The 25,560-nt window shown below is 45.0% G+C and overlaps 1 protein-coding gene across 1 annotated transcript; it reads left to right on the forward strand.

Moving 5' to 3' along the window:
- The first annotated feature begins 3,070 nt into the window (after positions 1–3,070).
- Positions 3,071–4,291, forward strand: PAQR9 (progestin and adipoQ receptor family member 9). The gene has a single exon (XM_009491120.2). It carries the CDS (start codon positions 3,071–3,073, stop codon positions 4,289–4,291), a length of 1,221 nt encoding a protein of 406 aa, XP_009489395.2.
- Positions 4,292–25,560: the final 21,269 nt, after the last annotated feature.

Below are 25,560 nucleotides of genomic sequence, written 5' to 3' on the forward strand. Positions count from 1 at the left end.
CCAGTACAGTACTCCACAGCTGGCTTGGGAACAGAATAATTAACTCAATGTAAGATGTATGCAGTTGTCTTTATGAAAGCCCAATCTGTCCTCAGAGACCATTCTCCCCTGTGAGGACGAAGCCTTGGAAAAAGGCAAAAGAACCAGATCGTTAGTAATGAGTTTCATTAATGTGGCTGCTAAAGCTACATTGCTGTCACTTGGCAATGGTGTGAGCTCTGATCTTTAGAAGCTCTGAGATGTCTGTGGCACTTTCTGACCAGACAAGGAGACCCAGGTTATGTGTGTATGACACCTAGGACAAGCCAAAGCAGGATTCCTGCACAGAGGCAGAGAAAAGAAAATTTATATTTATTTTACACTGCGTGTATTTATTTGTAGCACAGCGTTAACAGGTAAACCCACCAGGGACAAAGCAAACAAAACCAGATAGCTACCACGGGCCTGTGCTTCCTCCAGAGGAGCCAGTAGGTGCAAGTCCCTCAAGTGATTCTCCGCTCTGCGAAACAGAAAGCCCCCATCCTCCTACATATTATTTTAAGGCATCTTAAAATACTACAGGAAGACATCAATAGTAGGGACAAATTTCCAGACATTTATCTTCTCTGCAGCGTTAGTACCTGTCTCCACCAATGCCCAGACGGTCCAGTGGCCACCGGGACTGCGTCAGCCTCGAGCCACAAGCGAACCCCACCTGCTCCTCCCGCCTGGGCTGCCCCGCGCAAACACAAAGCTGGCGGGTGTTTCTCCCAGCAAGCCAGGTGATACCCCAGGACTCCCTGAGGCAAGAGGGCCGAACACCTCCCACATCCCTGAAAGTCTGGAGGTTGTAGGAAAGTCAGGACATGTTGAACGAGCCCTGCTGCCGCTGCGAAGCCAGCAGTTCCCAATCAGCGGCGGATGCTGCTGTTCTTTAGACACCATCTGTTGCAACAGCTGCTGGTGGCTTTCCAGCAGGCTCTTTAGCGCAGGTCTAAAACCAGACTGCTCCCAGTCAACCACCTTATCTAACCTTGACGAGGGAGGCTGAAGATCATGGTCACTTTTGTCCTCTTCCCTAGGGCCTGCAATGGCACTCACTACCATAAATGGAAGTATTGCTTTGGGGCAGGGAGAAACGATCACCAGAGGCATGCTGAGGAGCACCTGCATGTGGTGTGGTGTGGTGTGGTGGGAACGGGGCAGGGGAGGAGGTCCCTTCTAACAGCCCCCTCGCTACCAGGTGCATCTACGGCGATGCAGCACATGGTCCAGCATCCGGCCTGTCTCTTCTTCAGGGCGGCCTCTAGCACAGGGCAGCCCCATTAGAACACTAACCTCTACCAGAGGCTGAGCAGTTCTCATTTAATCCCGAGGAGCCTTTCCTCTCCCTAAATCACACACTGCAGACAGAGCCCACAGCGAGCGGGGCCCTGCTCGCCCCTGGCCCAGCTGAGGCTCGCCGCGGGCGGGTGGTGCGGAGCCCTCTGTCAGCCGCTCTTCAAGGAGCGGCTGCTCCGTGCGTCCCTGCACGCCACCGGGCACCCCCACCTGCCCTCTCGCCCTCCAAAACGCACGGGCGTCAGAGCACGGTAGGCCCGTTACCTAAAAAATAGCTCTGTCAGTTTAATATTTTACTCCTCCCTTTGGCTTTTCAGCACTGTTCTGTTGCGTTTATTTTCCTAGCAGGACTCTGTGGAATTTTTATAAAGATTATAAGCGGTGTCACCAGTCTGCCCTAGTTTTGACAGTTCTGTAAAAATCAGTATTTTTACTGTAATGAAAAATGCATTGAAAATCACTTTCGGCAACACACTTTTGCTACTTTTTTTGTGCCAATTTTTAAAACCATATTTCTGATTACCTCCTTGTTCGGAAGATTTTGCATGTTGTCATGATTCACTATTGAATAGAAGATTTTTATAAAAAACTCGGGGCCGAGTGTCCTAATTCCACTGCACCTCAGTTTATACCATTTGACCATACATATATATCTGAATACCACCGTGTAATACAGACATTTGAAAATCCAGAGCTGTAGGATGTTTAAGACCACCTGAAAACAAACAAGAAGGAAACACGCCGAAACAGCAGTTCCTTACTCCGGCTCCTACCTGCGCCTGCGACAGTGACCTTTCCACAGTGCCCTCAGACACGTTAAGGTACAGTAACACGGGTACGGTGCTCTTCCCTGTATTTTTAGATTCCGATTATGCAACTGTGCTGCTTGCATAAGCGCCCCGCCGATAAACGCCGGGTTTGTCGAAGGATCGACACAGAGCAGCTACTGTCAGCCCGCTACCGAGTCTCCCTCCCAGCCGCCCCGCTTGGAGCGCGGAGGTAAGGTGGGTGCCCGACGCATCAGTGCCACCAGGCCCTTCCCAGCCCGGCCAGGAACGTTCAGCCTACAAGAGCGTTGCGTGACATAATGTCAAAGAAACTGGGTCTCAGGCGGCCTCGCTGAAGCACGCACGGCAGAAATCCCCCCCCCCCCCGCTGCCAGATGTCCCCTGCCTGGGGGCATTTCCCAGCTCGGTCCCGCCTGCTGGGGATCTCCCGAGCCGACCCCGCGGGACCACCCTCCCCTCCCCTGCCCTCCCTCCCCTCCCTCGGGGCTTTTGCCCCCCGCGGCGGCGGCGCAGGGCCGGGCGGCAGCACCCGCGGAGCGCCGATGCCGCTGCCCGCTTCGCGCTTCTCGCACCGACACGGCGCCGTGGGGCGGGCCCCCTGCCACGCGGGTGGGTCTGCGCGCGTGCCCCCGCGCAGGCGGTCGCCGAGCGCCGCGGGCGGAGCGGGGCCCTGAGGGCTCCGGGCCGCCCGGGCCCGGCCGCGCACGGCGCTGCGGGGAGGCTCCGGCGGCCGCGGGGCTCTCCCGGGCCCGGCCCGCCCCCGCCCCCGCTGCGGCCGCATCAATCATTAACGGCGGCTCGGGTGTCCGGCGCCTCCCTCCCCGGGAAACCCTACCCGGGGCGGCGGGGGCGTCGCTCCCCGCTCCCCGGCAGCGCTGGATGCGCCGCCGGTTTCCAGTTACCGCGATGCCGGGCGGCGGGGCGGGAGGAGCGGCGGCGGTGCCGCCACTGCCCCTGCTGCAATGAATGATGCTGCCGGGGGCGGCGGCGGCGAAGCGCAGAGCCACCGCGGCTCCTCCGCCGGCGGCTGCGGGAGCGGCGGCTCCACCTCGCCCGGGCGGCGGGGCGCGGCGGCGGGCGGCGGGCCGGGGGCGGCCGGGGGGCCCGGGGCCGGCGGCATGCCGGCCGGCGAGGGGGACAAGGAGGAGGCGGCGTCGCCTCCTCGCCCCGCCGCCCTGCTGCGGTGGGACGAGGTGCCGGAGGACTTCGTGGAGTGCTTCATCCTCTCGGGCTACCGGCGGCTGCACTGCTCGGCGCAGGAGTGCCTGGCCTCGGTGCTGCAGCCCACCAACGAGACCCTCAACTTCTGGACCCACTTCATCCCGCTGCTGCTCTTCCTCAGCCGCTTCGGGCGGCTGCTGCTGCTGCGGGGCGCTGGGGACGTGCCCTTCCACCACCCGGCCCTGCTGCCCCTCTGGTGCTACGCCTCCGGGGTGCTGCTCACCTTCGCCATGAGCTGCACAGCCCACCTCTTCAGCTGCCTCTCCCCACGCCTCCGCGCCGCCTTCTTCTACCTGGACTACGCCTCCATCAGCTACTACGGCTTTGCCAGCACCGTGGCCTACTCCTACTACCTGCTGCCGGGGCTGAGCCTGCTGGACGCCAGCGCCATGAGCCGCTACGTGCAGCAGCGGCTGGGCTGGCAGCTGGACTGCAGCCTGCCCATCGCGGCCTACCGTGCCCTGGTGCTGCCCGTGGCCCTGGCGCTGGCCGTGGGCTGCACGGCCGCCTGCTGCCGCAGCCGCGCCGCCTGCTGCGCCTACCCCTTCGCCGTGCGCACCTTTGTCTTCGCCATGCCGCTGAGCATGGCCTGCCCCATCATGCTGGAGAGCCTCCTCTTTGACCTGCGCAGCCATAACCCCACGCTCTTCGTCTACTTCTACCGGCGCTACTGCTGGCTGCTGGTGGCCGCCTTCTTCAACGTCAGCAAAATCCCCGAGCGGTTCCAGCCGGGGCTCTTCGACATCGTGGGGCACAGCCACCAGCTTTTCCACATCTTCACCTTCCTCAGCATCTATGACCAGGTGCACTATGTGGAGCACGGGCTGGCCGAGTTCCTCAAGGCACCCCTGGCTGCCCCCACCTACCTGGGCACCGTGGGGTATATGCTGCTGCTGACGCTCTGCCTGGCCATGGTCGTTAAGAGGTTCCTCAGCGTCGCAGACCTCTGCAAGCAGGACTAGCTGGGCCGGCAACCCTTGGGACAGCAACCATCGTACCAGTGACCCTCAGACTGGCGACCCTCAGACTGGCCCCACCGTGTCCTGAAGATGCTGTGAAACCTGGGGGAAACGCACCTGTGGAAGAGCCAGGTCCCTTTCACGGAGAGTTGCCGGAGAAAATGACCATGGCGGAACTGCTCGTGCTCTTTAAACTACTAGGTTACCAGGGGAAGCAAGCAAACGCTTACTGGTACGTTGCTGCTTAGAGTATAAGCTGAAATAATTTAGCTCTGCTACTAGGAAGAATGCATGAACTGTGAATGCCACTTACTGATTTCGTAACAATTAGGTTTAAACTAGCTCTGTATATACATATATATTTATATATCTAGCTATATATTTATTAGCTACGTATATATGTGTATATATATATACACCTGAAGACACTCGTGCAATGATTACTCATAGACTTTTAATCAACTCCCGTGTGAAATTTCCTAGCAGATTATGCACTGATATTTATCTTCCTCTGTGATAACTGTAACGGGCCTTTGCAGCCACATACTGGATTTTAAATGCAAACAAATCGATAGCTATCTATAGTTTTTAAGGTCTTGCAGCCTTTTCAGCCAGGGAACAATAGATTTAACAGAGAGGAAGACCAGCTGTGAATTATTACAGAATTACCAGCTGATGGAGAGACTTTAATTGGACAGGCAGCAAGCGGTTGGTGTAGCCACTTGGGTACTAAAATAAAATAGAGGGATATGTAAAATAACTGAACCAGAAAGGGGTCAAGCTAATTTGGAGCAGGGGCGGGGGGAGAAGAAGGGCACTGCATAATGGCATGGCTCTTCCCCCAGCACGTCAGGAACATCTGTTGTGTTAAGGGGGTTGCTAAGGGGCCCCTTTATCTTCCCTGGTAAATCGCCCCCAAATCAGCCCTTTAGAGTCAAAGTCAGACTTTCTATAAGCCCCTGCCAAGCTCGGTGGGAGTTCTGTGGATGTAAAGAGAGTAACTGATGCGTGAGGTCTCATTCTGGATCTTTTAAAGAATTACGTGGAACTGGTTTCTTCTGCTCTTTAATTAGAGCACTCTGTCAGATTTACCATCCTAAAATTAGTTGCAGAATAAGGTACTGCTGAATCTGAGTTCAGGACCTAAAATCTGTCTCTATAAGTACCGGGTACTGGCACTTTCTCATCATTCCCCACCTTTTCCTATTTTGATTAGTTGTGGCTGCAGCTGGGTGTTTTGAAGTCCTCTTTCAGAAGCTTTGAGGGAGTTCAAAGACAAGAATTATGAGATATTTTCCAAAGCAGTATCTTTTCACAGCAACCCAGGTATTATCCTTCTCACACGACAAACTAACTATAGATTGAACTTGCTGTCTATATAAAGAGACATTTTTTATGTGCAGATTTTAAACAGATGCATTTTGATTTTGTCTGACAGAACAAGTAACAAGTATGCAATAATATTACCCAAGGGGATTACAACTTGAAGTTCAGGTGAGAAACTGCTTGTATACCCCGTTTTGAAAAAGAAGGGTGGTACTTCCTTAGGAAATGCTGGTGTCATACTGCACAATAGTGTAGTGGCTCTTCAACTCAGCCTCTTTGCCCCTATTGTGGAAATACATTTCTGGTTGGGTCTTTCCCATTTTCACGGACATGGCATCCGAACCCCAAGAAAATGTTTTGAGTCTAGTCCCATAGTCTTCTGTAAGACAAATCCCCCTTTGTTTATAGCGGGAATACAGGAAGGACTATAGCTAGTGATTATGAGGTCAAATCCTTGATATGGGTCAGAATCATCACAGAAAACAGTAATTGATATGCCCTGTACCAATGGCAGCTTTGTGAGAATTTCCCTATGGAAGTGCGCAAACTAAAAGAAAATTACACCTATTTAATTTTCTCTTTTATCTCAAGCCATTTTAACTATAATGGTTTGGATCTTTTAGATTCTCAGGGAATGATGAGGATGGCTTAACAAATATATGTATTCTTTGCCAGCCACAATTCTGCTAGGATGTAATTTGTGGTAGGGTCACATGTGGTCTCTTAAAGAAATTGGCGAGAATTTTCTGAAACAGCAGTTCCCAAACTGTGGCCTCTTGAGTTATCACTGATGGGCCATAAAAAACAGCATGGCCCTGCGTGGCTGGCTGTGTTCTGTTTTCATTTGCCAACCTGCATTAAAAGAAAATGAAAACTACATGAAGTATTTCTAATTTTACATATTTTCATTAACTTTTGTCATAAATATGGCATTGCTTTATTCAGCTGCCAATAAAGCAGAAGATGATCTGCACCACTGGGAGAGGAGGCTGGTTCACAATGCTGTTATGCTTTGATATGTGCTTTATATTGTGAAAAAAACCTGGAAACTCACAATAGAAAGCAAATGGATCAAGACCTGTAACGATGTCATCTTATGAATTTCCACAACTGCAAAAAGAGGCCAAAATCTTTGAGATGTACTGTATTCAAGTTAAAATAATAGGGGCATAGTATTTAGAGCCCAATGACTCATCCAAGTTTCAAAACTAATTATGTGGAAAGGGTTTGCCTGGGAGATGCCACTAGCATGTCCAACCAGCAATTAAAACTAAGAAAGAAATCAAAAAGGCCAGGGACAGCAAATCTCAGGACTAGAAGAGAGCTCAGAAACAAGCAACACTAAAAGCCAAATGTAAAAAAAGGCTTTTAAAGCATACTGTATAAAGAATTATATTTGTGCTTGTCAGTCACAATGTAGAGGACATCTCAAGAGGCAACGTCAAAAAAGGCTGTTGCTAACTTGTAAAAATACATTTGATATTTGCAGTTAGGCCACACAGGGTCGTCTATATATATCTCAACGACAGATAACAGTATAAAGGTTGGATTGCAACCAGCTGCAATTTTACTGGAATCTTACTGCTGTTGTAAGAGTTGCCTGTGAGCCCCAGTCATGCTGCAGATTTGATACCTGGCTCTGATACTAAGAATATTGCTTCATTTAAAAGTTTCTACTGGCAAAATCTTGAGGTATGTGTATGGGCCTGAGCACTTTGTGGAATTATTTGTAAATGCTGGTTGCAAGTACTGCTCTCTGAGCCACTGTAAGCAGGCTGTATCAATCAGGAGTGAATGGGTGCACGAAGATGTGATTAGATTTTAAGAGTTCTAATGAATGTTTGTTTGTTTGTCTGTTTAAAATGTGGCTACAAATTAAAAAGTTACAATAAGTGTGGAGAATATCTAGGGAAATGCTACCTGGGTGTCTGTGTTTATTCAGTGAAGGACATGTACGTAGATAATTGCTCCATTTGCCATGTCCGATAGCCAGTCTCCATAAATATGGACGGAACAAAACTGAGTTAAAGAGGTTAAAAGTGGAACAAGATATCTATAATTATAGTGCTTGAATTTGCTCATGTAGAAGTGAATGTCAGCATTTGTCTGGCTTGTAAGGGAGCGGGATCTCTTTTTGGTGTGAAAGCACACATGGCTGAACGTCTGTAATTGTGTCCAGAGCTTAGGCAGGAGGTCTAACCTGCAGACTAGAAAACAAACTTTTTTGCATAAGTACCTGTCATAGTGGTTTTATTGCCTGGGTACCTGCCATAAGGTCTAGACTGTGGACTCCACAGCTCATCTTTAAAACCCAAACGGGTCTTCAGGCCTTTTGTGGTAGAACCTGTGTGGGGATGGAGGACGAGGTGAGGACTGGAGCACAAGGGGATGGCCTGAAAATGCCTATGTGTCTTTCCATCTTTGGCCAACACTGACCTTCAGACTGACATACCCATGCCAATGTGAACGGACTGTTGATGGGGCCAGTTCCCAGGGTGCTGGTGGCATGGACAACCTCCCCTTGCAATCAGCATGCGCCCAGAACTACAGTCTACACATTGGCATATATTCAACAAGCCTAGCTTCTGGGCACTTCCAAGTAACCTGTAAGCTTCAAGCTCATCTTCATGTAAGATTGATATACCTGGTCTGTAGTAGTTATTCCCGTATTCTGTGGTGATACACTATTTCTTCTTCTGCAGTGTATTCCTTTGAATGTCACTATGCAGGATATCTGTGCAGCTCTGAGCTGCTTCATTAGCAAGACCTGGAGCCTGCAGTCTGGAACAAAGGGCAAGGTTTCATCTGCATGCTGCACTTGTAGAAATTTAGCAGTTAAAAGTAGAAACACGTTGTTTTTTGCTAAAGTGATAGTTTTTCTTAGCTGTCCAAGTGTTGTGCTTATTATTTATGTACTGAATCCAGCTACTATGTTGGGTTTTTGTCGACAGTGCACCTGCAGAAAATGACAGTATGAAAGTTTTACTTCATGTTTGATTAAACTCTCTGAGGCAGCACATTCATAAAGTATTATTGCACTTAACTCAGTTGATTACCATCCACATGCCTTACAGAAGCAAATCATACCTGTAGTAATTGCCCAGGTTATACTGTTTTTCATTGCCTATGAGAGTAAAAATGACCAAGTGGCCGGTAACAAGCTGAGGAGTCAGGCACTCCTGGGTTCTTGTCCTTGCTTTGCCATTACCTGTTCTGTACTCTAGGGCAAGTTGTTTAAACTGTGTTCATTTTGAATGAATTTAATTCATGTAAAACACTGGAATTGTACCAGGGTTGAATTTGACCCTCTGTGTCTCAGTTTCCACATCTGTAAGATGGGGAGAATATACCTTACCTACCTCGCAGGGTTGCTCTGAAGACTAGCTAATGTTTGTAAAGCACTTAAAAATGCAAAGACCCTCCTAGGTGCTAAGAAGAAATATTACTGAACTCCGGCAGAGAGAATGTTATATTTTTCCATCTCACAGGGAGAGGAACATGAACATTTCTAGATCATGAACTCTTGGGACACACCCTCGTCATTGCCATGCTCCTAGGAGGTTCACATCCTGTGTCCTTTGGAGCTGATGGCAAAATTTCCACTGGCTTCAGGCGGGGGGCAATCAAGACCTAAGCAGTAGTAAACAGGCTGGTGAAATGCTTAAGGGTCAGGAGTAAAGAGAAAACATACATGAGTTAAGTACTCTTCAGAAATTCTCACTGGTGACTTGTACTGAGGGGCATTGTAACGCTGAGGTGAGGCCTCGTTGTTCATTTAGCCATGGATTGTATTCCAGTTACCGTGAAACAATGGAGCAAGATTTCCCATCAGTGTCTGTAAGACTGTGATTATGTCTCAGTTGCCACTGGGAATTTCAGCCTTCTGCAAGCTACTTCTTAGCAGAGCAAAAAGACCTTAAATAAATGAAGCTTTTAAATAAACACATGTAATCATTTGGGAACATAAAATTATATTGATCAGACTAACAACTTTCTCTTCCCTGCCCCCCCCCCCCCCCCCCCCCCCATTCCCCAAAACCAACAACATGGAGCCAATCCTATTATTTGAGTGAAAACTGAACTTGGATCTTCTTATCACATATGTGTACTCTTCATTTGCTGTGGAGCCCTGACTAATCATCCTGCTAACCCACCCTGCCCTTCTCCTGGAAGGACTGATATAAACAGCACCACTGAGTAGAGGACAATGTTTTTAAGGGCTTTTCTAACTGGCAGCAGTAGTGGAGACGAAAGAAAAAAAGACATCAAAGGGTTTGAGTGGTTCATGAAGTCAAAGCCTCTACCATTAGAAATTTGCCCTATCCGAGTATATTCCTAGCTTCTGTTAGATACCTGTAAGTAAGTCAGGGCTATGCAACCAACACCCAAGTTACAGCTGAGACTTTGAGGCTTTACCCTCTTCTCCTCAGATGAGATGCAAGATGCTGAGGAAATGTCACATGCACTGAAAGACACAGACCTTCAAGATGTTTAGTGTCTTGGAGCTGGGTGTGGAATAAAGTTACATTATTTTCACAACTTGCTTAGACAGATGCTGCTTCATTCCACTGAATTCAGTAATAAATTAATGACCAAGACAAAGGAAGCAGGCTTTTGCTCAAAGTTCCCTGTAAGGAAACACCACCAGCAGACTTCTGCTTTCAGGGCAATTGCTTCCTGGGCCATACTCAGAACATGGAGGATTCTGAAGTAGGGCTTTGCTATTTCTTGTGAACGCCTTAGGATTTGTGGTTGTAGCTGGGGGTTAATAGTGTGGAGAAACAGTTTATATATAGCAAGTCAACTCTGTCTACTAGAGATTCAAGCACGCTTTAGTAAGAGGTATCACATTTAAGGGTCTGTGCATGCAATGAACAAAAAGTGTGAATTTTGTTTGGTTCTGTTGGGAGGGTTTGAAAATTTACTCTTTGTACACTTTTGGATGCTGACTACTGTATATGTAATGACTATGCATTTTTAGCAAAAAAAAAGGTGTGAGTTATAAATAAAGTTGATTCTGAGTACATTTTTGCAGAAATGCATTTATAAAGTTTTTTCATTTCTTAAATTACTGTGACACCTGTAGGATCAGAAATGTGCTGAATGTATTTACCTTCAAACACAGATGTTGTTAGCATAAGTACAGGAACTTCCAATTCCTGTATAGTGGTGTTGGTATTCCCGAAAACACTATACCACAGCAAAAGTGTTATTGCCATTTTATTGCCTTTTATATTTTAAAGCAATAAAATAGCATCGTTGCCTTTTTAGTTCTCCAATATCTATGCTACCTAATTAATGATAGGCATCCCTGGTATGTTAAAATTCATTAATATGTATAAGGACATCAGTGTTCTGCCTACAGTGCTCACTGAAAAATCCTGGAATTGGTAGCAACAGCTATGTCAAGAATCACAGCAAAATATTGACTGCAAAATGAAGAGGTCTATTTGGCATCAAATAAAGTCTCCCATTTGGCAGACTAGGAATGTTCCAAGTGGCAGAATATTGTTTTCAGTCCAAGTCAGGCACCAAAAAGCACTCAATGAACTGCAATTACATAAAGTATCTGCTTTAAGCCTTCTGTGTCAAAATTCAGCAGGACACAATGTAGCCCAACACAATTGCAGGCACTCCCTGACACTGTTAAAAGGCTGAACACATGGAAAACTGTAGGATCTTCTAGTTGAGGTTTATGGAATTCCTTCAAAAGTTCTAAAATTCTTGAGAGTTCTTTTCTGCAGTTTGTATATGCTTTTTGAAATATGGTAATAACTTCAAGTATGTGATGAGCCCAGCAAAAAAATCCATTGCCACCTCACAAACAGATGCTTCAAAAGGCTACATCCTACAAATAAGAAAATGCTTCAAAAGACTGCATCCCACTGTTAACATTTAAGGCCTTTCACAACGTTATCAGTAGGCTCTGGGTCTGACTGCCAGACATGAACATGCTGGAGGAAAACCTCACAAAACTGATGGAGCCAGTGAGGATGGCACACTACTGAGCAGAATGGAAAGTGACAATAGGCACCGCTGGGACAGGTAATTTATTGAGGTCAGTATCTCAGCCTTCAGCTGAGGTGGCTCCATAGTTGTTCCGATAACCAACTGGAAATCTGAAGGCAATCTACATTTTGTTACCATGACATCACTTCTCTGACAAATGGCCCTAGAAGTCAGGGCAGCATATTTGTGGAGGAACAAAGAGACACCTGATACACAGCTTTAACCTTCAGATTTTATTCTCGCATCATAGGATAATGTATGGTTAGTAGAATCTGTGAGTGGGGATGAAACTCATTAGAAATTAAAAAGCTGGTAAAAATGAAAAGCAAACCAGTATTAATGCTAAGGCTAAATCTTGGTTTCAGTAATGAGAGCCTCTGGGGCAGATGCTACAGATGCACTCTTCTGCATCAGAAAGCCCTCTATTACAAGGCGGATTCCTTATCAAGAGTGGCGGTACACTTCTGCTCGTGGGGAGCTGGAAATACTTCTCTTGCCAGGGAGCACAGCCTTTGGGTATATGATACATGCTTTACAGGAGAACAACAACAACATCACCACACAATCTCTTTGGAGAGTTAACAATTTTATAGAGTTCTCTAATCTGAGTCTCTCCTGCCCCCAAGATCTAATCCTTCTGTGTCCCTCCTGACTGATGAAATATGAAAATACAGTTTTCCTTCATTTTTGGTGTTAAGCATACTTCTCATCTATTACACTCTCTTTGCTAGGAAACATCTATTCTCTGTCACTCTCCTCTGATGTCCTGAGGAATTGGGCAATGCCACTTGTACAGGAAGAAAAAAACCCTTGATTTTTCCCTCTTTATATGCTGGGCTCTCTGCATCCGCAGTCCTGGGGCTATGGAATTCAATCACTGGCACACAGTAGTGTCCCAAAAATCTCAGCTTTTCTTTTTAGCAGCACTTGGAAAGACAACTATGAAATGTCAGCAGGGTGGATAACAAGCAGCAATATCTGAAGGACTCAGAAATAATATAAATAATGAGCAAAAGGTAAACAGGTCCCTGGGACAGCTTCTCTGATACCTTTGTACACACAGGCATTCTCTCTCTTATTACCCCAAATTTAGCGAAGCTCACAAGCGCATGCTTAACTTTAATATGAATATATGTTTGTCCTTGTTCATTCACGGGGTGAACTTTTCCTCGTGTTTAAGTGTGCTATAGAAGCAGAGCCCTAATGAGCAGACAGTGCCAGGGAAATGCTGCCAGCAAGTCTGGCACAGCAAATTCTGCCATTCAGCCCAAAGGCAGCATCCTACCCTCTGACGCACAGGACTGACATTCCCTCCTCTGCCTTAGTCCTTTAAAGCATTCTCCTTTCAGACATCGTCTGAAAGATTTTAATACAAAACAAAGAGCAAAATACATACGTAAAAGCTAGAAACGCACCAACTTAGTCATGAAATAAAACTGCAAATTTTCCAACAGTAGCAATTACAGTAACAAAACACTGTTTCTTGTAGTCTGACAGAAAACCATAGCTTGGAGTAAACCAGTTTGGAACAGTTACTGGACTCACTGAGCGCTATAAAATACATTCACTAGCCAACCTGGTTATAAAGAATGTTTATTTCTGTATTATATAGAGTCAAAGATTAAACACAGAAGCCAAATATTCTATGCAGAACACCTTTGTCCCCAGCAATAGAGCATCTTCCTTCAAACTGAAAGTATTGCATTCCCACAGAAGCATCCTTTATTTAAAGTTCAGATGTACTTTGGACAATAAAAAATAATTTGACTTAACTGATTTCAGTGAAACATAGGGAATTAAGGGTATAAAAAGCAGAAAACCTGCTCAACTGCAATATTCAGGTTGTGTAATTAAGATCACATAAAGTCATGGCTAACTCGGCACTCAGCAGCCCTAATACCTCAGAGGGAGTATACAGCCAGTGTATGTTAGGATCTGCTTCTACTGAGATGATCAGTAATCCAAAGGATATAGCAAAATAATGAATGGAAAATAGTACATACCTCCATTGCAGTTAAGCTGTGATGAGTATATTCCTCTATTCAGACATAAGGGTGAATTACTTACATGGTGAATGCGTTCAGACAGCAACATTTATAAAAAAAGTTGGTAGTGCCCTACATACTTTGGTTGAGGTCTCCAGCTGTTACCAACAAGACATTTTAGAAGTCTTGCTTATTAAAGGGAAAAAAGGGGAAAATTAATCTCATAGAGTTGAAAAGATTTGTTGATTTTGACTTTGCTGGCAGACTTGTTACATAGATTTGCACAAAGCAAATGAATGGTAGACTTAAAATATTACCAAGTGAAGTAATCACTGCTTTCTCTTCTGAAAGTGACGGTGACTTTCTCCAAGCAGAGCTACTGAAGACCCACAGTGAATCTGTCCGTCTCACCTTTACAGCAGTTGTGGCTCTGAGTGCAAGTCCTCTGTGGAAAGTACTGGATGTTCACCTAGCAGTATCAAATGCAGTTTATTAATGCTTTTAAATAACCCCAAGGAATGTTATTCATTAGCGAGATATGCACATATAACTAACAAATATTTATGATTTTAAGCCTCTGGAAGCGTCATGATTTCTAGCTTCAGTGTCAGGGCAGAACTGCCAGATACGTCCCAGACATGAGTGACTTCGAGCTTATAACTCAACGTCACGGACTCTGTCCTAAAAGCGATTTCAGTCACCCAATATCTCATGAATGAAACAACCTGCAACAAACAGGCTAGTCAATGAAGTCTCTAAGGTAGGAAATGTCCCATGTGTACTATAATAGAATAGCAGTAGTGAGGCTCCCTTCACGAGTGATTCATGAGCTAAATTCACAAGCAAGCACCAGACTCAATTCACTTCCCTTTGCATTTTGCCTGGAAGGCACAAACAGGCTAGAGAATAATTCCAGCTGGTAAAAAGCCTTCTGACCCTGCTTATTCCCTAATCACACCGCTGCAGTACTGGCACAGAGGACGCAGCAGGAATGCAGAGTGGCACAGCACATCTCCTCTACGCTGCAGTAGTCCGTACGTGGCACATAGCCCCCGATGATCCCACCAGGGCTGTCCCCGCGCACATGAGTCAGAGCCGCCCGAGAACCAGGCAATTACAGCCCTGCCTGCTGGGCCAAGTGAACCTCAGAATAAAGAGATTCAGGCCTGCTGTTCGGAAGAAAGTTTTGCAACGTTAGTCTGTGCCCAGCAGACCTGTGGAGGACACTGAGGTCAACCAGCAGGAGTTTCCTAGACAAGGTTCGGTCTTACTCAGTTTTAAGAAAACAAACCTCAGTTTTCACACTCAGCCATCAGCGCTCTGGAATCTCAGAGTTTGACTGAATCCTCATATTTCACAAGCCCAGCCTGAAATGAAAAAAAGACAAAATTATTCACATATATTGAAAAGTGCCAGCTAATTCAGATTTTTTTTTTTTATCATCTGCCCCAGTCGATGCACAGACCTGAACAGCAGCGTAGTAATGTGTGTGAAGATTAAATGAAGTGTAGCGTAGCACAGCGTCTATTTTAAAACACACTGGCTGCAGTGGTTTTTGGAAGCCAGCCGGCCCTGTGGCGGGTCTGGCGGGCTGGCCTGGCGGCAAGGCCGGAGGCTCGGCAGCGGGGCCACCAGGAGGAGCGCGCAGACCGCGCCCGGGGTGCAGGGATGTCCCTCCAGCGAGGCCGGTGAGAAGCTGGGTGGCTCCAGCAAGGACACATTTTTTCCATGGTAGCTAGCCGCTGTGTTTCCCATTTGCAGCACACAGAGGGGAGCAGAGGAGTCCTCACCAGGCGCCTCCGCCCGCCGCCCTGTTTCCCCTGGGCGCTGCATGCCCGGTGAAAGCGCTGCCCTTTGTGGCTCCCCTCCACTGGGCGCCTCTACTACCCCTGGGCTTATTTGGAAGGGATGCCCCATCCATATAATGCTTTAAGGGAGAAGCTGGCACAGAGAGCCTGGCGGTCTGGCAAAAATAATGCCTTAGAGGCAGCTGCTTGCTGATATAATCCCGTATGAAAAGAAAAACTGTTTTGGAGGGGATGACGCTGCCCTCTTAGGCATTCCTGGAACTCAAACTGAGCATGAGTCAGTCAGAGCAAGAGTATGCATCTTGCCATGTTGACTTTTTATTTAAACATACTGACTAAAATAAGTTCAATTTTTCTGTGTCCTTTACCATATACATACACAGCAGGTACAGATTAACATACCTATTAGGCTTACATATCAGTTTAAAACTAATATGTGCTAAACAAGCAAAGAAAGAAAGCAGGTAATAGGGCAAAAAAATTTCTGAAAGTATCCCCTTATGCAGGATTTCATCCTCCAGTACCTGGAAGGCTGCAAGGTCGAGCATTTGAAACTCAGTGGTTCAGAAATAGCTCCTTCCTGGCCCAGAACTTTCTGTGAGGATTTCTGAGGACAAATTCGGGGCAAGTTGAGTGGGACTGGCCCTGGTAAATCCCGAGTTAGCCATGAGGCACACACCTGGCTGGCACAACGCCACGTCCACCCTGCCACAGCCAACCTGTCGCCTACTGGATGTGGTCAGCTTTTTCATTCTGCCACTCAGTTTTCAAACTGGCCCATGTTAGTACAGCCTACCTACCACATTCCCAGCTAATGTCAAACAATGCACATCTATTTCATGCTACGGTTTTCAACACCTAAAGCATTAAAAATACTTTCTGAAATACTGCAGTCCTCTTTTTGGCTCTAACATTGACATGTCAATGAAAGTATTATAACAGTGCTACGATTCAACCCCTGCTTGCTAGTTAACTAGCCTTTTCCCCCTCCTTCAACTGCAGAGTATACATGCTGTCCCCTGCTCATAGCTTCCCACTTGAGCAGGAGCTGTTGGACTAGCTATACTGTTTGTAAAGCAGAGCTGACACTCACCCCTCCTGCTCAGTGACAGGCACAGACACTAGCTCTTGGCTTGCCATGACCTTCGAGCTCTCCTGGGGAGCTCCGATTCATTTTGGCCAGCGACACTTCACTCCCAACCTGCAGCCAAACATCACACGGCACCTCTGAGACGGCCGTGCTTTCCTGTCCACTGTTCACCCTTTGAATAAGCCTGTTCTGGGCACAGGCACAAGCCAGAGCTGCCCTGAGGCTGTCAGATGATCTCTACAGCCCTTGTCAAAGCTGGGGTATGAGCAAGCCTGGTCCAGTCCTTTCTCATTTAACACTGACATATGGGAAAGTGTTTTACAGTATGAGCTCCTGTGCAAGCTGCCCAATGACCCCTACGTCTTGTGCTGGCACAAGCTGTGCAAGCCAGCAGCCTCACTGCATGGATGCAGACCTAGCATCTCATCAAAGTGCTTCCGAATTTCTTTACTATGCTATTTTCTTCCTTTCAAAAATGTTTTCCCCAGCCATTTATATCTTCTCACTTTTTAATCCAACTTCACTATCGCTTCACCTTCTCTTTACAAATTTGAAGCCTGAAGCCGTATTTCTTTAGTTCTGACTCCTTCAGGGCAAGCTGAGCTCTGACAACTGCCTTGAATGTAGGTGGAAGTTCTCCAAGAAAAACCAAGGCGGAGCAGATAAGAAGACTGTCCGTGCTGTATATGGGGCGCTTCTCCCTGTGTCAGTGCCATACTAATGCCCGGCCTGAGTCCTGTTAACATTGCGTAGCTACGCGTACTGCTGTCATGCAGACAGGACATACAACTGACTTCCTAACTACCTGTGGCCTTTTGATAGTCTTCTCTTCCTGTCTTATACCATCAGTTGCGTTAGCACTAGAGAAGAGTAAACAAATGTACTTCCCACCTGAGGTATGGTCAAAATGCAGCAACATGCAATCATGCCTGTACATTCAGTTGAATCCAATAATAACATAATTATCAATTTATTCTGACATACCATTGAAAACTGAATGTACTTATTTCCTCACATAGTCTATCTGTAGGTAAAGCTTTTCTGGATGTTTCAGACACATTATACCAACTAAGCCTACACACAACCTATCTATGTACAAAATATCCTTGAGAGCGCAATTCTAGACTCTGAAGAATTTGCTTTGGTAATAGCAAGATTTATTGTCTTTTCTCATCAGATTTTGTTCTTGGGATATCAGTCACCATTTCTTTGCCAACAGATTTTGCATATCTCAACATGACTGATTGACTTGCAAGTCTGATCAATGAGAATCTGGAGGCCTGATCATATTTTCCGATAACAACTGCGGGGATTTACTCTCAGCTAAGAGTGTGAGAAATGTTCTGCAGTATGAGCCCCATCTTTTATGCTCAATGTCAAACATAACAGGCTTCTAATAATAGAACCACCACAATCTGTCCAGCTATTCCAGCCCTAGATCTGTCACAGGAAGCATCTCATTAGATTATAACTAATGCAGTAAGCAGTGACTTAATGCAGTAAACAGTGACTCTAGTGACATGGTAAGAACAGAAAGGTTTCACATATTGGGGAGTTTTCTCATCTACAACGCTCTTCTAGAGGATTTAGCAGGCTGAGTTTCAGTGAAATATTTACAATTTTTCTTACACAAATTACCACAGCATGCACTGAACTCTGGGGTTTTCATAAGGCCCTTTATAAGTAGGAAGGACAACCATCTACAGGGCATGCTGATGGTAAGTCTTGAATTTCAGACCTCGCTCATAATTGTGCATTCAAAGATTTTTATTTCATGATGGGAACATAATGGAAGAAATAGGAATGTAATGGGGAAATACAACTTTCCCCACATTATCCCTGAACTCAAAGAACTTTCTCGAAAATTCCCACATTCCCTTAAATTACTTTTGTGCCAAAATAAGTATCAGAAGTATCAGTTGCTTTGGGACTAGCTGTTAACAAAATAAAATAGTTTTAAGCTGTTGCTCAGCTTTGACTACTGCAGGCAATATTCCACACTAATTCTCTGGTTCAGCTGGCATTACAGTGCAATGTTCTCACCAGTGCTCATTTGAATAGTCATCTTAAAGCCTACACAGAATTTGTGCGACACCACAGAGTTACGGGAGGAAAAAACAATTGATGCAGAGGTGTCAGGCTTCATGGTTCTCCAAGCTATATGCAAGACCTTCATCCCCCCTGTATCCTGCAGCTGCAGAGCCACAGCTCCCAAAGGATCCCAGATTTCTGCTGTGCAGCCCCACCATCCCAGCCTTATGTCCTCCACCACCAGGAGAGCAAGCTGAGGCAACGAGACAGGTTAAGTCCACCATCCTGCAGCCACAGCCCACAGACAGAAGCAGAGCTGGACAGAGTTAGGAAGTCACCATTGAAAACCCAGATCAGAAACCCAAAGACAAGCAGCTACAAACCAAACCTGAAGAACTGCAGAGAGTTTTACATCCGCACCACCTGCACGCCAGAGACTTGGGCCAGGAGAGGAGCTTGTTTCCTGTGAGCGCTTGGCCAGTGACAGCCAGGCTGAAGGATGCCTTAACCTCAGCTAGGCAGTGGCTCACTACACTCATTTCCCCAGGCCAGGTGCCCTCATCCCCTTCCCCAAAGTCCGTTTCCTGGGCTGGGCTGGGTTTTGTGGAAGGTGCTATGGTGCACACAGCAGAGCAGTGAGAACAACAGAGAAGTGCTGCTTCCTCCCAAAATACTTGCATCCTTTACACTTGCTCACTGTGTTTCTGTACATATTATAATGTCTGCAATTAGCTTTTTTCACATTTCAAACTGCAAAAGTCAAATACGCTATATTCAGAATATATGTATACAGTTGTGCCTCCATTTCTTCTCTGTAACACTGGGTAAATTGTGAGCCCCTGCCTCAAGGAGTTGAGTAAGGTAGTGGAGAGGCACTGGAGCATATTCAAGAGACACCGGTTAGAGTTGTGTGCCAGTTTCACACTGAATTTCAATAGGAATGTGGTGCTGGAAAAATATGTTAGCATCTAGTTTTATGACCACTGCAATTGCCTCAGTCTCTTTTTGACAGAATTTGTGATTTCTTCCTAAAGAAAAGGGCCTGAGATGCTGGCCTGCCACGCACAGGAAAGATGCCAGCAGATTCAGTAATTCTGCATTTCCTTGCTATGGCTTTAGAAGTATTGATACTTTTTAATTTGTTGTGATAATCTAAGTTTTGTTCATCTTTAGCTCAGAATCTGGATAGCTATATTGCTATACTCTCCAAGCTGTTTTTTCTGGTTGATATATTTCTACCACACATCTTCTTTTGTCTAAATCTTAATTCTGCACCAATTTTTACTTGCTCACGTGTTATATCAGCTACATATACCAGGTTTGATGCAGTTCTTGCTGCTCAGACATTCTCCTTCCATCTGCCAGGGCCTATGCAATGATTTAACTCCTTAACTTTTGTGTATTCATCACAATATCACTTGAAGGATTCTTACATCTTGCTGACAGCTGCTTGTTCTTTCATAGTTTTTACATAAGATGTATAGATGCAGAAATCTGCTATGTCCCTTCCATCTCCAAGTTTCAAGACAGAGACTTCTCTGCTTTTAGAGCAGCTTTCCTTCAAAAATTTCTTTGAAAATCTTTTATCTGAAAATATATTTTTTAAAGGTTAAAGGTCATGTATTGTTCTGCAGTCAAGAATTTCTTTCCAGATGTCAGACAATACTGTGCTTTAATTATACAGACCCCTGAAAGACCTTCCACACTCTATGAAGTTTTTTTGTTTTATGAAAGTCATTTTACTGGCAAAACATATGACTAACAAAAGGGATATGACTCTATGGTTGCTGTAATATGAATTATTACACTGTTTACAGATGAGCTTTAAGAACAATTTTCAGACTGCTCTGGCTTTGGTGACTAAAGCTTTAAACCTCTTCGTTTGTTTTACTCCCCTCTTAAAGCCAGAGGTGGTGAATTTCTAATTCCTGATGCCATTTTTTGTCAGGCTAGGCATAGAAGTCTGTAGGTCAGACATATAAGGTGAAACTCATTGCTTGGAAGCCCTGAGAAAAGCTCCTATTTCAAGTTTCTTGTTTTGATGCCTTAAGTAGTTTCAATCAGGCTTGAACAGCTTACGGCAGTAACAGTGGCTCTTTTGCTCAGGATAAATTTGCCACGCAGCCAAATGTCACCCACCACAGGCCTCCAAATGGTTTTGGCAATGATCCACTTGTGCAACTGGGAGAGGGTAGACAGAGGGGGAGCAGAGATGTTTGTGCTATACCCTCCACTGCCTGCATCCGGTGTCCAACTGCACAGAACCGGCACGTGGAGCCTGACAGCCCAGCTGGAAGTGAGCAGAGATTTGGGATAGATTAAAGACAGGGCGATGAACAAAGTGCCAGCACCACGGTCTCTGGGCTTTGGGCCGGGGCACTCGGAGCTGACCGTCCCCCCGGCTCTGGACACAACACTCCTCTTTGCTGTGAGCGGCGAGGAGCTCTTGGCACACTTCCCATCCTGGCTCGCTACTGCTCCTCTAAAACCTCTGCATGGGATGTTGCCTGGAGCCAAACAGAGAGATGATGTCTGCGTCCCCTTCATCTATCTGCTAGCAGCCGTAGCACCGCTGCCATAAAAGCCAGGTGATGGATCTGATGCCCGACTTCAGCAGAGACTCACTGCTAGAAAACGCAGGCCTTCTCAACGCCATAGTCCTAAGAGTTTCACACCTAGAGCAGTTATTCAGGACCAGGTTTCACTCATGCAGTGGCAGAAGAGGTGTCACAGGGACCTAACTTCTTAAAGTGCAAGTCTTATCAGTATAACAACTTCCTACTAATTGTCGTTTGGCATATTCATCTTTTGGTCCAGATTTCATTGATTTCCTACTCTTTTATCGCATCATGTACCTACTTCTGTTGTATCTTAGCCGTCAGGAGAATTTTGGCTCAGGGGCCATGTTATACACAAGCAAGTCATCAGTAAGACACCATCTTTGTGTCAGTAACAGTTAAGTGTCTACATGCAAAATGTCCCTCTAAGGTTCAGACTTTAGCAAAATGTGCATATTGAAAAAAATCACAGCAATACACTGGAACTATAGAATCATAGAATCATAGAATCATAGAATCGTTTAGGTTGGAAAAGACCTTTAAGATCATCCAGTCCAACCATTAACCTACACTACCAAGTCTACTCTAAGCCAGTCAAGGGTAGAGTAGACTAAACCATGTCCCCAAGTGCCACATCTACCCGTTTTTTGCTTTTTGTGAGTTCTCTCATGCTAACTCATACGAACTGTAAGAAAATGTTAGAAAAGTGTGTCACATGGTCTGATTCACAAACTGAGATAAAGTGAGAGCAGTTCTCCTCGGCCTGCACATAGATTAAAGCTTGCTCCTTCTGTCTTAGCCCTGAAAAAGAATTTGTTGCCTGAAATGTTGTCTGTCTTTTTAGTTGGTCCAATGAAAACTCATCTGTCCCTAAGAACCTTGCCTTGCTTGATGTCTTCGGCAATCACACTGCAAAAACATTGCTGCCGGAGCTCCATACAGCCGTGATCATTCAGCTGGCACGCAGGTCCCAAGAGTTCTTTATTCCCGTCAGACACAAACCATTATAACGCAGCATTCTCCAAGAGACAGATCTGCTTGTGGGGCATATAAATACTGTTTTTCCTTCCATTGATGTCAATAGGAGCAAGGATAGAGGTATGATGTTATGAGATGCTAAGATCTTAAAATATATTCTGAATGATTTCTATTTTAAGAGCTGTTTTGCTTTGGAGGATGAAAGGTCTGTTCACTTAATGTGAGGAACAAGGCCTGTCTCAGAGATGTGGAAGAACATCTATTCATCCAAAAGCTTAGCTATTTCAGGAATAATCTGTAAATTATTTTAAGAGTTTGTTTAAACTGTTGTTAACTATACCTGGCAGATTTCTGGCAAATGCATTATTGTTTCTTTAGCCTTCTTCATTCCTGCCAGGAAATTTTTTTGGGGACAGGACTTGTCACTTCTCCTGTTGACACTATTCTACTTTGTATAAATAATTACACATTTACTGGGACTAGGACTAACACCTCCACCCTCCCCACGAGGGTTACCAAACCACCAAACTAGAGCATTGTTTTTTCTCTCACCAGCTGGCTCCATGAATATTTAAGTATATTTTACAAAGTGGGACTGTTCCAGTCAAAGGGGCTGGTGGTCAAGTCACTGCTGTGAAGCAGAAACCTAATCTGAAATTGGAGAGGAGAGGAGAGGAGAGGAGAGGAGAGGAGAGGAGAGGAGAGGAGAGGAGAGGAGAGGAGAGGAGAGGAGAGGAGAGGAGAGGAGAGGAGAGGAGAGGAGAGGAGAGGAGAGGAGAGGAGAGGAGAGGAGAGTTCCTCAAACACAGGTACAAATTAGATTTTGTGAGGCATGCACTGACTTCTTCGGGAACACTAATATGATCTTCTCTCTCTGTGGGATTTACACATCAATTTGTGTCATTATTTTGACAAGCGCTTACATAAAAATATATTTTTAGCATTAAATGGAATAGTTTGTACCAAATGAAATGGAGTTTGGGGACTTAACTTCATTTAGAAATATGAAAAAATCATATTCAGCTCCTGGCTACTGAGATTTTCTTTCCTGTCCAAGTATTCAGTCAATGATTAGCCCAAACTAACTTAGAAAGTCTTTCCAAATAATGTCTTGTTTACCAGTATGGGCTCCACAAATTCCATGCCTTCTGTCTTAGTCTAATCAGAGTTCAGGTAGGTAATCTTTACTTTCTGCTTTAAAAACTGTGAATCGTACCTGTTGTCATAGAGTGAAGGGCTTCTGTGAAAGACAGGGTAACCTGGGAATTCACAGTCTGGAAAAACTTCATTTCCATCAACTGGAAAACATTCAATTCATCTGCTGAAGAAATATGCAAAAGCAAGGTTACTCTGATGCCCTCTTGCTGTTTTAGGTAACAGCAATCATTATTATTAGTGATCATAATATCTACTTCCATCTATTCCCATGGACACTGAGGGGTTTATAGGAATTATTTTTAACAGTAACTGTCTTGCAACAATTCAGTAAGCTGTTATCTAACTGATAGCCAACCTAACACTGGGCACATAGTTAAGGTCTGTTCAGTTTGACAGTTCTGTATTTCTCTTTTCTGGACTTAAAAGCTGGATATGAAAAGTCAAAAAAAGAGACTGTTTTATCGCAGAATCAAGTGTCTGAGTTTGGTGGGGTTTTTTTGTTTGGGTTTGGTTTTTTTTTTATACAGAATTTAACAATTCATTTTTAAGAAACAATACAGGCTTTCTATTTTCAGTTGTGTTTTGTACCCCTGTGCTTCTAATAACTATTGAGCTTGCATTCACATTTTAATGGTGTTTAGACTGACTTCATCCCTTCTAGGGATATGTGTAGCTTTAATATGGCCCATGCTTTAACAAATAGATTAATATTTTGAGGCATAACTCAAATACCAAAATAAACCAAAACGAAAAACTGAGATTACGAGTGGAATGGACTGCTACACTGAATGGCAGATGTAACCCCTGATTCTCATATTAATACAAAGTATCTGAAGAATTCTGAAATGGAGTCAAATTGTCAAAATAAACTTTGAACACAACAAGGATGCAATATGATCAAAACTCCTGTTCAAAAACTTTGTGTTTGGATCAGACCTCTGATCATTTTTTTATAGCTATAACCTTTTGGGTATAGGTGTTGCACTGAGCTTGGCTGGGAGTGTATGCTGGGGTCGTCTTCTACATTACAGAAAACGTAGAAGTGATATTACAGCTGTAAATTCATAAATTAACAATCCAGGGCAGATCAGAGACATAGTAGTGCTTCAGAAGGTACACTGAGCTTAGAATCCACTTAGTTTAATTAGATGTATTTGAATTTCACTTACATTTAAAGCAGATAATTGAATAACGGTACTTAAGAAGAGACCCCGGGGTTAATAAAACCAGAAAATTATTAAGGAATCCATAGAAGCACACGTGCACCTGGGTAAAAGCTGCAGCCATGAGAGGGTGGTAACCAGGAGACAGGTCAGCAAACATTTTAGGCATATTTAGGGTGGTGTCCAGGCAGAGAGAAGTGTCAGCAGAGATTAAGAGCCTAAGAACGAAGAGCTTTGAAAACTTAGCTGGAAACCTGAATACAGAAATGCTGTGCTGGATATACAGTGTAATAATCATGATCTATTGGTTGCACTTATAACTCAGGCTCCCTATAGAACTGTTTCACTCATTCCCTTTCAAGAACCTATGTACCTAGTATCACATATCTGCATCTGTGCCTATTTACAGCAAATAATTCCTTACTATTTGACATTGGTGCAGAATAATTATTATCACTGCACTGCAGTACATCTGGAAATATGAGGCAACGCTGGCTCAGCATACCTCAGGCAAAGTACTGTACCTCTTAAAAAATGACAGCATACATAAAACGGGAGCACAAGAGCCTGATTAGTCTTTCATACATACTGAAAGCCAGGCATAATTTTTTTGAAGTGGAAGGAGTTACAGCGGTACAGCTCTCCAACTGTAGAACAGGTAACAAAAAAAAATTTAAATAAATACTTACCAATCTTAGAAAATTCTCTGATTCCTTATTCAAAGATGCTATACATCCGCCAGCAAACGTTATGTGGTAGAGGCAGGCACTGTTGGTTCCTTTCCTGCAAGGATTGAAAAGAAACTTGACTGTAATCTCAAGAATGAGCCCAAAGACTAGGCTTAGAATCTGGAATGACTTTTCTCCTCTCAAAGTACCCTTTCAATAAGTGAGTTGAAGCATTTAAACAGAAAGATTCCTTCTAAACAGTTGCCTGTGCTCAACTGTCCACCTCCAAACTGAAGTATAGTTTAGGAGCACTGAAATTAAATGACAATATTACTGACTCAGTCTGGCCTTTATTTTGTTCGGTGGATATGGGAAATTTCCTCAGAGACTGTTAAAACCAAAATAGTCTGAGGCTCTTGAAAAGATTAAAACAAGTAACTCCTGGAATACAAAAAGGATAAACTGCTGCTTGGTTCTGGCCCTGCACTTTTGATTCCC

The sequence above is a fragment of the Pelecanus crispus genome, chromosome 9 (genome assembly GCF_030463565.1).
Source record: "Pelecanus crispus isolate bPelCri1 chromosome 9, bPelCri1.pri, whole genome shotgun sequence".
Classification (NCBI taxonomy): domain Eukaryota; kingdom Metazoa; phylum Chordata; class Aves; order Pelecaniformes; family Pelecanidae; genus Pelecanus; species Pelecanus crispus.

Coding starts and splice junctions, on each gene's coding strand:
- PAQR9 (XM_009491120.2), top strand. CDS start 3,071: ATGAATGATGCTGCCGGGGGCGGCGGCGGCGAAGCGCAGAGCCACCGC.